At 45.2% G+C, this 12,519-nt stretch overlaps 1 protein-coding gene and 1 long non-coding RNA gene across 5 annotated transcripts in view; one reads left to right on the forward strand and one right to left on the reverse strand.

Annotated features, from left to right (window-relative positions):
* Window positions 1-496: 496 nt before the first annotated feature.
* Window positions 497-3,560, forward strand: LOC116952553 (uncharacterized). Its single transcript, XR_012947063.1, has 3 exons — window positions 497-618; window positions 1,440-1,635; window positions 2,292-3,560. It is a non-coding gene; the product is annotated as an uncharacterized LOC116952553 (long non-coding RNA).
* The window catches only part of KPNA3 (karyopherin subunit alpha 3), a 29,989-nt gene continuing 19,968 nt past the window's right edge, over window positions 2,499-12,519 (reverse strand). For 2 of the 4 annotated variants that reach the window (XM_032972003.2, XM_076074406.1), the window contains exons 12-17: window positions 11,876-12,004; window positions 9,302-9,406; window positions 8,889-8,960; window positions 6,876-7,038; window positions 5,634-5,728; window positions 2,499-5,523 (exon numbers count right to left, since the gene is read on the reverse strand). In XM_032972003.2, the coding sequence (XP_032827894.1) occupies window positions 5,425-5,523; window positions 5,634-5,728; window positions 6,876-7,038; window positions 8,889-8,960; window positions 9,302-9,406; window positions 11,876-12,004 (663 nt within the window). In that variant the 3' untranslated portion in view covers window positions 2,499-5,424. Of the gene's footprint in view, window positions 5,524-5,633; window positions 5,729-6,875; window positions 7,042-8,888; window positions 8,961-9,301; window positions 9,407-11,875; window positions 12,005-12,519 lie in introns of all 4 variants that reach the window. The other 2 variants (XM_032972002.2, XM_076074405.1) reach the window with 1 other exon arrangement.

The raw sequence follows: 12,519 nt of genomic DNA on the forward strand, positions 1-12,519 counted from the left end.
AGGCTATGCGGGGGATCTTTGCCTGTGTCCCGGTGTCTCCGTCCTTTCTCTCTGTCCTTGCACGCAAATCGGAAGAACATTCGCAATTGGCGGAGCTTTGCGCTGCTGCTGCTGCCTGCCCAGCACTGCAATGCGAACGTCACGAGTAGGCGTTCGGGCTCATGTTCCAAGCCAGCATTCTGTTGCGACAGTATATGATTACTGTATTAAGGTTGGAGCTGCAGTGCAGTGGTTAGCGCGCTGCGCTACGAACCCGGCGGCGCGAATTCGATTCCCGCTCACGGCCAATACCAGTGACGATTCATGAACCGGTCCTGGGCTTCCCTGCAGTGGACTCAGCCATAATACAAGTATCTGGTGCGGTGTGTGAGCATCACCACTCGGGAGACAAAGGCGGCCGGGCGTGGTGCTGGCCACCCACTCCCTCGTGTGCCGTTCTGGCCTACATGGGTGCTCGCTAACAGCACTTGCCCCAAGTCTGTACAGGCTACACGGGAGATCTTTGTCTTTGTACATACAAATGTATGCTGAAGCGTCACACTCTGGCGAACCGCGAGCCCTGAAACAATGAACACCTTCCGGTCGATCCTTCTCCTTTTAAGCGGAGCCAACCTAAAGGTAAGTTGAACACGTAGGCTTTCGCGACCAATATTATTTCTAAAATGTTTTTGGGTTAGATCGCGTAAATATAAATATGTCGTAATCCTCCACCACCCGACAGCCAATTAGGAAGGGATTTGTCACTTGACTACTTCAGGCCACCAGTGTGTTGGAGAGTAAATCCCCAACATTTACAATGTTAGTTCTGGCAAATCGCCCGATGATGCTAGATGTAATTACCAGCGAAACGTCGCACTACTCAAATTGTAAATGTTGTGGATTTACTCGCCAACACACAGGTGGCCTGAAGTAGTAACGTGACAAATTCCTTACTAATTGGCTGTGGGGTGGGAGGGTTACGACACATTTATACTTACCGCGCTCGAACCCAAAAAACCTTTATGAACCTAAAGGCCGTCAGTTTTGGGGCTAACATAAAATAATGTTGATTGTTGTTGCTGTCGGTGGGTGGGGGTGATTTTGATCATTATACACCGAGACTCGACGAGAAGTCTAAACATTCAGCTTCCTAGCACTTCCAGATCATCTTTATAAAAGTGGCCCGTTAAACGCCCTTAGACGTGACAATTTATTTGGCTGTGTCGGGTGCTTGAGGGCCTTACGGCAGAGATTTGGCCAGATCACTTCGTGGCCTAACCACCAAAAGAGTATGGATCACATTAGCTGGCAAAACCTTCTGCAGCCGTCTGGAACGCTCTTCCTTCTGATATTAGGAAGCCACTGGAACTTTGCCCTTTTAAATCTTTACTGGAAACGCATTTCTTTAGAAGTGCTGTTTATCCTGTTGTCCCCCCCCCCCCACACCTCTGATGAACAAGGTTGGCTACGTACGGTGCGAAAGAAGCTCAACACACATACATATCTCAAGTTACCGTCGGCTGATCGTGCAAGTCGGAGCGATCCACAGATTCACCCACTCCGGAATCTCCATGACCACAGACCGAAGTCCTTGAGTTTCCCGGTCACATAGACCTGGTGATACTCAGCTGTCACCCTTGCAAAGGACTCCTGCTGGTAATGTCTCGCCTGGTTCAACAAAACCAACTCGAAATTGGTCGAGTAGTGGCACCAACAGACAATTCTGTATCGCAGGCTCTCAAACTTTTTCAACGCTACCGCGCCACAATGCGAGCTTCTCCACATGCCTTGCGTGTTTTTAAATACATTAATATTATAGCCCTTTGTCAATCCACTGCTGGACGAAGGCTTCCCTTTAGCAGTCAGTCGTGGGAGTTGACTTTACCAGCCTGCACTGACCAGTGTGACGTTGAGGGCCCCATCACCGGTTCAAATATAACGAGCCACTGATGTTCACCTCGGCCGAGAAATGAACTCGGGTCCATCAGGTTCATAGTGCTATCTCTGCCTTTCTAGGCATTGCTGCTGCATTGACACCGTTGCTGCATTGGCATTGCTGCTGCATTGACATTGCTGCCCCGCCCATGCTGCTGCTGATAAACTTGGGCTACGCGCATCTCCAAACCTTTATAAACAGTTTGCCTTTATAGGCCAACCACTTTTTCTGATGACGACCGCTTGTGTTGCGATCGAAACGTCGTGACATTTGTATTTACTTTATTTTTATAATTTTGCCGATCTACTTGACTTTACTGAAAGAAACGTCGTGAGAATTTTATTGTTTCATTTTCATTATTTTATTTCCATTCTAGGTGACTTTACCGAAAGAACCAAGAAGATTAATCCCTGCAGTCACGAAAGCTTTAAATCGAAATTTACTGAAAGAACCAAAGAGTAAGACACTTATTTTAAATCGGTCTTGAGACTCGGCAAGACATTCACGTGTATATTGACATGTGCATGATAGTATTTATTGTAAAATGTGAAGTATTTATTTATATACCACACGACCTCAAAAATTACTTATGGCTGTTTTTATTAACAGACAATTACTGTATGTTACATGAACATTAACAAAAAAAGCTACACATTCCTTCCAAAATATTATCATGGTTGATTTTTCAAAGCAATGTAACAGTATATTCTGCTCTATAATCGGCCATATTAAAAACAAAAAAATAAACTCATTACGGTCAAAAAGGCACAAAATAAATCAAATTGCCTGCTCCAATACTAACACATGAGCCACCTTAAGGGCATTATACCATTAACTACTCCACCATACGCTTAGCCAAAATGTCCACTTTAAAAATTTCCTGTTAAATAATAACAATAAAGTGTAAATTCGCATAATTCGGCGCAAGTAAAATCTTGCAAAGTTTTTAAAAAATCTTGTATCGCGAGCGATACAAGGACGAGAAGTCCCTTAAAGTGGCTCAAAGAAGGGTGGGTATGCGGGGAGGAAACAGAAATACTACAAAACTGAAAGGTGTTGACATGAAACGTGTTAAGTTGTCGTTGTTTTGTTTTTTATATAAACGGGTTATCGGCTCGTTCCAAGAGCTAAGCTTGCCCTCTGGTGTGGGAACGTCAGCGAAGACGCAGCCGGCGTGTTGCGTGATGCCAAAGTCATCGACGACGGCCCTTCACGGCAGCGAAAGAAACAAAGCGCGAAAACAAACTTGCCCCGTGACTCGCAGCGCTCACGAGGTGCTGAGAGGATACCCCCCCAACCTAAAATTCCGATGCGCTAAACAAAAACCCCAAAATGCTCCAATCGACAAAAATTACTGTTCTTTGTGTTTTTTAAATTTCTCGATAGACAAAAGTAGAGAAAACATGTTCACGATTCTAAGCTAAACAACCAATGCCAAGTCCTCTTTGCTTCCAAAACTGCATAGTAACGGTTGGTTCTAACTTCAATTGTAATCATGATCACACGTTATTGGTTCCTTTGATAATTTTTTTGAAAATATTCGTCAAAATGTGCATGTTGATGTTCAGATGTACGTGTTTTTTTATTGTCCGTGCACCATGATACACACAAGCAGAAAACTAGTTTTTGTAAGTGAAAATGTTTACTTGCTAGGCAAAAACTGCTGCACGCGCCCATGCGCATGAGGGAGGTCAGTCCATAACCCAAGTAAATCTGTAAAAAATTTAAATGCATCAACGAAAACAACCAAGAAGAAATGTTTGCACACTAATATATATATTTTTCGCGTTCCTATAAATGTTTGGGCATGCCGCCATTTCATCTGCCCGGTTCTACATCAACACGACAGCCTGATAAGACTGGAAAACAAAAATAAAGAATTTTAAATTAATTTAGTCAATTTACAACCGAAACGACAGCAAGTCTTATTTACTTTCGTTCTTTTTTTAATATTTTACGTTTTGTACAAATGCGGCATTTGCCAATGTTCCTTTGTGTGCACAATGTTCATTTACACTGGAGAGGAATCCCAGGGCAGAGCCCAAAGAGAACGTGCAATGGAACAGCAGACAGCCTTTAACAAACCCATCCCCCTTTCCGTAAAAACAATAAAGCGGAAACAAATGATAACTGCTGCAGAAATGTAAATGCTAGGTTTGTTGCAGTTTAAATTTTTAACAAAAAAAGATTGTAAGCAAAATTTAAAGCCTACAATTACTCCATAACACAAATGTGTAACATGGTGATGCAAGAACAGCAATGCCCATATCCCTGGTTACAAATTACAAGTTGGCCATTATGAAGCAAATACCACGTCTGACTTAAGTGCCGAGCAGTGATTAAACGGATGCGTAAAAAAAAAAACCCAACTGATTACAATTTTGCACAAGAACCCGCAGAGAAAGATGACATTGAAAATATTAACGTCAAACGGTGACCGATGGTTGTAGCAAAATTTAGAAATGGAGAGCAAATCAAGAAAAGGATGCGATTTTTTTTTTTATAATTTTTCAGGTTTTTGTGTCTGTTTATTTAATATATACTACAATAACATCCGTGAAACAAAATTTGCAAAGCAATGTTGAAAACGATATCACCTCTGCTCAACAAGGGGGTTTTGCTAACGTCATCCAATAGACTGTTCTCCCAACGAATCGTAGGGTAGCTTTAATTTAGAAAAAAGTAACAGCCCGTCGTTCTCCCCCCTATCACACAGTTTATGCCTTAAGTACAGCAATTACCTAATTGCAAAATGAAAGTTCATTAAAAAAACAAGTGTATAATTTAACGCTCTAATTTTATTCACTTTCGAGTCCACCCTTATCCTTCCGAAGCAAAATCCACACCAAGGTGGTGGGCAAAGTGAAACCTTTTTACAATGTGGCTTCGAGGGCTGCGACTGCTACGACATCTAAATGCTCACCCACGCGCGTTTACCAATGACACCGGCACGGCAAATGCTGAATGAAGCGCACGCTCGCAACCCCATCGCTACGTAATTTAACCCCAACTTGTTTTGACGCCCCTCCACAGCACTCAGCTGTGAATTTCATTGTTGCTGCTGTTGTTTCTTAAGTTGCCAAAACAAATTCACAAATGTGTCGAGTTTTTTTGCCTTTTCATTAGTAAATCCACCACCCTAAAAATTGACTGAACAGTTTTGTTTGTGTTACGGTATTTTGTCTCTTTTACGGCCATCATCGTTTCGCGTCGCCTTCAAACGACATCACCCGACGGCGACGGAGGCGTGGGGCGGACCGAGCCGCCGGGTGGGTGGTGCGCGCAGCTGGGGCGAGTTGGGGAACGGCGGCGGACAGAGCGGGAGTGGCGGAATAAAGGAGCGTGAAAGGAGGCGTGGGCAGGGAGAAGAAAAATAAAAGAACAAAACTAAGAAGCCGCCCCTGCAGGACACCACGGTGTGACCTCCTTGGCCAAACCATCGACCCACAGCGCCCCGCCCCCCGACAACACCGCAACGGCCGCCACACGCAGCCCCGTGAAACGGCAGCTTAAAACTTGAACCCCTCGGTGGGGATGTTGGAAGAGGGGTCGAAGGAGAAGGTTCCAGCTTGGTTGGTCTCCGGCAGGAGCCCTGGCTCCTCGTCAATCTGGGGTGGAGAAACGAGAGAGAGGAGGCGGACCCCCCATCGTTTAGCCTGAAACAACGCCACCTGGGCAATTTGCTGTCAGCGAGCGCCTCGTGAGGGCTTGGGCTTACGTCATCAGCTGAAAAGTATTGGTCGATGATCTCGTAAGCCAGCTTGTAGATGTCCTCATTCTCGTGCTGCTGAAGAGCTTCAATCTTCTCCAGGCCTGTGCAGGGGGACAAGTGGAATGTTACTGAAAGAAGTTGCTTCCCAAAAGAAAGAGCTCTTATCTTTTTGATATGTATTAGAATATGCGGATCGCAGGCTTCTTATCGGAAGTGCGAAGTTGAATTTATTTTAAAAAAGCATGAAACGCAATGCACAAGAGAAGTCCCATTGGCCAATAAACGTCATTTTGTTTTTAAATCCACGTGTTATTTAATGTTAGGATTGATTGGCGCATTTATTAACAAAGCTTTCAGCTCATGTTGGACACCCAACACGGACAGAGCTTTGGTATGCATCTGTGAGCTATTGTCTCTTTGGGTGGGGTGTTATTTTAAAGGAACACGGTGTACAATTGTGGCCCTGAGCCAGGTGGTTATTCGACATTCCCATGGCAGGGTGGCATTCTCCCGACAGCACAACCACCATCACCACCTTCCCACAAAGTGGGACTCGTTTTATATACACAAGCCAGGACTTTTGGCTTGTGTCTTTGTGGCAGAAAATTGAAACTCAACCACTTTCACTGTCAAAACCAAAAGGTCATCACTGCCCACACCACCAATGCTGCAAGCCTAGCCATAGTTTCCTTCTATCAGATTCTACAACGAGCAGCAGCAAAATCAGATTCATAATAAAGGTTTTTGGGTTAGATCGCGTTATTTATGTGTCGCAACCCTCCACCACCCAACACAGCCAATCAGTAAAAAATGGTCACGTTGACAAAAGACAAATGGTTCACTACTTCAGACCACCGGTGTGTTGAAGAGTGAATCCACAGATAACTACAATTATGAGAACAATTTTTATTTTACCAGGTCAGGCCCACTGACCTATGTAGCTCTTTTTCAGATGCAACCCGGCAACAAATTATAGCTCAACGAAGTGGCTTATCAAGTTGAAAATTATAGCAGCAAAATACTGTAAAAGCATGTTTTTAAATGTGGAGGGAAAAACCGGAGGACCCAGAGAGAAAAGTCCATGGGACCACAGGGAGAACATGCAAACTCCAAATATACAAGTGTCAGGATCAGGATCTCCTGTACACCAGGCAGTTAACATGGCTTATTTAGCATCAACAAGGGTGTGCATAAACCGTGGCATCTCCTGGCCACAGGGGAAAAAGCCAAGGGTTGGTGCCGGCCCACCTCCGCACTCCTCGATCACGCTGGCAATCGTCTCCACCTCCTCGCCCGCCATCTTCAGGATGTTGTTGAGGCCATCGAGCACCACCTGCACCACCTGCGGGTCCTTGACGGCGAGCAGCGCGCAGAACGGCGGGATCACGTTCTCCCGCACCAGGTACTCCACCTGCCACGCGCACACACGCGCACACGCGCAGCCCGCGGGTGGAAAAGTGTAGCCGGGTGGCGACGGCGTAGGGATGGGGTCGGGGGGCAAGGGCGGGTTGAGCAACGACGGCATGGACCCCAATTACGGAATGCTCTTGAAAAACACAAAGCAGGGACACTTCTAGGCAAAATTTCCTTCACAGCTGCACACTGTCGTGTCAGTAATTTGGCACGAGTGCTAAATAATGAAAAAAATTACATGCAGCCAATCGGTAATTCCTCTCCTACTCGCAACCCCAATCCACCCACACATGGTTGTTATGTGCATTAACATTTCCATACCCGTGAGCCCAAGAAAACATTGACGGCAGCAATATTTTTTTAACGGGAGCCACGAGCTCTTAGGAACACAACCACTACTCGAAAAATAGGTTAAAAAAAAACTCCAAATGATCAGGAAGATATTGCAAGGGGGGCAGGAGATGGCAGTACAACTATTAATTATTGAGCTTGTACGGAGCTTTGAGAGTTCTCCCTTCATGAGCAAGAGTTGTGTGTACTCAGATTCCTCTCACATGACACTCACAGATTTAATTAGCCAAACTTCCCAATACAAGGCCTTTCTTAAGAATCGACAAGGACATTTGAACTAAATAACAGAATTATAGTTTTTTTTTAATTTACTACACCGGCGAGTGATGTGATGAGGTTAACTATAACCAGACATCGTTATAAGGATGTTAATCCTGCCAGCGGTACAGATGGCAAGAGCGTAAAGGAACAATGATGGCCACAGGAGTCTTGGAACGAGCCGGCTTCTGCTGCCCCATGTCTGTCCATGCGTTTTACCTTCCCTGCAGACGGCAGGACATTCTGCAAGGAATACGCTTTTGGTTGCAAACATCACAGCCACTGATGACCAATAATAACGACAAAGTCGCTTACATAGGAAAGCCTCAACCGAGTCCCAAAACCCATTTTTAACAAGGTACTGCATGTGGAAGTTTATAGACAATTCCATGTTAAGGAGTGCTTTACACGTGGGGGTAAGAATAACACAGGAGAAAACCCGTACAAAGATCCAGGCGAGTTCACAAACCTACCTGATTGTCTTCCATGTACTGGCCAGTGCACACATCTGGGAGGTTGGGAAGTCTCACAAATCTACGTGATCCATCAAAAGCCTTGCCGCCAAGATGCTTAAACAGAGGCATGCGTAAACCACGCCACCTATTGATGGCATTGGTGGTTGAGGCGACAGTGTACCACGGCACCTGCAACCCAGTGACTCGGGAGGCCGAACCGATGGCGATTTTATGCAAGGCGACGAGGCGCTTCCAACTAGTGGGCAGCACAGCGAGTAGGTTGGGGACCTCCGTGCAGATTGCCAAGTGCTATTAATTCACATTTATGGGCTCTCTCAGGGCACTTTGGTTATTCAACATGTAAAACAATACTCAGAAAAGCAACTGATCAAAACATTGCAAAAGCAGGGCGCTCCTAAAAATGAGCCTCGAGACGCATGCACACATGGAGGTGGCCATCGTGTTGCCAAATATCCTTAAACTTATGGCATTTTTTGGAAAGAGCTACAAGAAAAAATATTATTCATATCATCATAATTAAAGATTATTTAATTTGATTAGGGAGCAAGGAGTGCAGGGGAGGGGCCAAGGAATGCTCGTTGAGAAAAGTGCACTGACACAATCGTCAAATTTCAGACAAGATCTAGGAGACATCGCATTAGAGCTCATTTTTGTAACCAAAATTAAGGAACTCAATATCAAGAGCATCGAACTCTGCACCAGATGCCTCTTCATCTCAGCACGCTTCTTCATCAGAGAGGGGGGAAGGAGGTGTGTGTGATACCTGGTCCTTTCTGCCACTGATGGTCAGGTTGCTGATGGCCCACGCTGCCTCTTTCTGCGTGCCAAAATCTCCCTGCCATGCGAATAAGACAGACATCACGATGTCAATGACAGCCCTTCTTTTCCACTGTCCGAAAAATAATGGTAAACGCATGTACGTGTATCTGCAAGTATGATTCATGTGTGTGCATGTGAAACGTGGATCCTCTTTATAGAAACACCGGCTTAAAATATTTGGGATGACCTGCAAACAATCCATCCTGGGTTTGCCCACATTGCAACGTGCGAGGCGGTGTGTTTATGTGTGCCTGTTATTTTAATGTACATACATGTTATCTGGAAATATCCACTTGTCATGATGCGCGTTTATATGTGGGTATAGGTCTGTCTGTGCCCATGCTGCATGCTAGGCACCTTAGCCAGGTGGTGGATGATCATGGGAATGAGGCCGGCATCGATCACAGCCTGCACCTGCTGCTGGTTCCCAGCCGTGATGTTTGACAGGAACCACACGGCCTCCTGCAACAGGCCACATCACGAGCAGCACAAGCATACAATCGACATCGTCAGCATATATCAATCGACAAGCCACAGAAATTAACTGCCCAAGGCATACATCATCACATTCAGTTCAATGCAAACCTTCTGTTGGAAACCTACATCATCTGTATAATATCTCTACAGCGCTTGTCAATCCACTGGTCGAGGGGTTTATTTGACCACCCAGCTTGTGAGTGTGGTTTGAGGTGGGAGCATAAGTAAAGCACAGCGATGGATTCTGCTGCACTGCCCTCCATCCAGCATCTACAGTGAGGGAAAAAAGTATTTGATCCCCTGCTGATTTTGTACGTTTGCCCACTGACAAAGAAATGATCAGTCTATAATTTTAATGGTAGGTTTATTTGAAGAGTGAGACAGAATAACAACAAAATCCGGAAAAACGCATGTCAAAAATGTTATAAATTGATTTGCATTTTAATGAGGGAAATAAGTATTCGACCCCCTCTCAATCAGAAAGATTTCTGGCTCCCAGGTGTCTTTTAAACAGGTAACGAGCTGAGATTAGGAGCACACTCTTAAAGGGAGTGCTCCTAATCTCAGCTTGTTACCTGTATAAAAGACACCTGTCCACAGAAGCAATCAATCAATCAGATTCCAAACTCTCCACCATGGCCAAGACCAAAGAGCTCTCCAAAGATGTCAGGGACAAGAATGTAGACCTACACAAGGCTGGAATGGGCTATTAGACCATTGCCAAGCAGCTTGATTATTCGCAAATGGAAGAAGCACAAATAACTGTCAATCTCCCTCGGCCTGAAGCTCCATGCAAGATCTCACCTCGTCGAGTTGCAATGATCATGAGATCGGTGAGGAATCAGCCCAGAACTACACGGGAGGATCTTGTCAATGATCTCAAGTCAGCTGGGACCATAGTCATCAAGAAAACAATTGGTAACACACTACGCCGTGAAGGACTGAAATCCTGCAGCGCCCGCAAGGTCCCTCAGCTCAAGAAAGCACATTTACATGCCCGTCTGAAGTTTGTCAATGAACATCTGAATGATTCAGAGGACAACTGGGTGAAAGTGTTGTGGTCAGATGAGACCAAAATGGAGCTCTTGGGCATCAACTCAACTCGCCGTGTTTGGAGGAGGAGGAATGCTGCCTATGACCCCAAGAACACCATCCCCACCGTCAAACATGGAAGTGGAAACATCATACTTTGGGGGTGTTTTTAAGCTAAGGGGACAAGACAACTTCACCGAATCAAAGGGACGATGGACGGGGCCATGTACCATCAAATCTTGGGTGAGAACCTCCTTCCCTCAGCCAGGGCATTGAAAATGGGTCGTGGATGGGTATTCCAGCATGACAATGCCCCAAAAAACACGGCCAAGGCAACAAAGGAGTGGCTCAAGAAGAAGCACATTAAGGTCCTGGAGTGGCCTAGCCAGTCTCCAGACCTTAATCCCACAGAAAATCTGTGGAGGGAGCTGAAGGTTCGAGTTGCCAAACATCAGCCTCGATACCTTAATGACTTGGAGAAGATCTGCAAAGAGGAGTGGGACAAAATCCCTCCTGAGATGTGTGGAAACCTGGTGGCCAACTACAAGAAACGTCTGACCTCTGTGATTGCCAACAAGGGTTTTGCCACCAAGTACTAAGTCGTCTTTTGCAGGGGTCAAATACTTGTTTCCCTCATTCAAATGCAAATCAATGTATAACATTTTTGACATGGGTTTTTCTAGATTTTTTTGCTGTTATTCTGTCTCTCACTGTTCAAATAAACCTACCATCAAAATTATAGACTGATCATTTCTTTGTCAGTGGGCAAATGTACAAAATCAGCAGGGGATCAAATACTTTTTTCCCTCACTGTATGACACCAGTTTTATGTGTGGTCGTCACCCATCCAAGCACTATCCAGGCTCAAACTTGCTTCGTTTCCGAGACCTGACGAAACCAGATGAATTCCTGATGTGGTAAGAGACTGAGGCTCAAAAGAAAGCTGTCTCTGGTGTGAACCAATCAGTTCCAAAGACACTGCATCATATATTATCAAGAGTAAGTTTTTTGTTTGCATTCTGACCACAATTATTGTGGTTAATGCAGACATGAATCCTTGTAAAAGGTTTCAGTTTGGTGTTTTAACGTCTTAACACATGTTTTGTTGCCAGAAAAAAGGGGAAACACCGATTATCATACTGAGCCTCTTTAGTAAGAACTTGTAGCAAGAACTGGAATAATGTTTATTTATGGGAACACTTTCAGTTGCACTTCTAGGCTCAACTGAAAGGAATCCTTGACAGTATGTGTCCGGACACCCAGGGAGGACACCACTGCTTTGGCACGCCAACATCTACAACGAGAGAGTCGTTTTCTGGGCCGAGTCTCCCTTTCAGCGGGTGGCAATACACAGCGGACGCTCTCGATTGCTAAGGAAGGCGGCACCTCAGCAGCGGCAATCCAGGCGGTGTGTGTGCGCACCTTGTTGATCTTCTCCTTGGCGTGCGTGAGCAGCGCGGGGAAGTGGGAGAGAGCGTCGCAGTTGAGCACCACCTGCGTCTGCTCGTCCGTGCCTGTCACGATGTTGCCCACGGCACGCAGGGCCGCGGTCTAAACCGACACGACCACACCGGAGTGCACATGCATGCGCGCACACACACACACAAAATACTCGATTCAAGAAACGTATCAACTCTCATCTATTATGTGCTCAATATATATGCATGTATAAGTTCTTTCGCACCATATGTGGGCCAACCATGCCCATCGGAAGTGCTGTTTATTGTGGGTTACTTGGCATTTTGGGCTTTTGAGCATGACTCAGGAACCATGATAAAAAAAATATATGCAGGCAGATGACTTATTCTTGATGAGCAGATTGATAAAATATATGTGCGGAGACATTTTTAAATCCACTGCTGGGTCAAGGGTTTCCCATGCCCTGTAACAGTAAACCTTTTATTAAATGTATTTAATAAGAACACCTGCATTGCCTTTACAATGGAAATCTAACAAGCGTGATTCATTCGTTTTTCATTGTGACTTGCTACATTAAACCCGAAGTAACAAGCCACACACAATTGCCATTGTGGCTAGATGTTAACTACCTCGCCTGGTATACAGGA

The sequence above is a fragment of the Petromyzon marinus genome, chromosome 47, assembly GCF_048934315.1.
Source record: "Petromyzon marinus isolate PM22_M1 ecotype Great Lakes invasive population chromosome 47, UKy_Petmar_22M1.pri1.0, whole genome shotgun sequence".
NCBI classification, from domain to species: domain Eukaryota; kingdom Metazoa; phylum Chordata; class Hyperoartia; order Petromyzontiformes; family Petromyzontidae; genus Petromyzon; species Petromyzon marinus.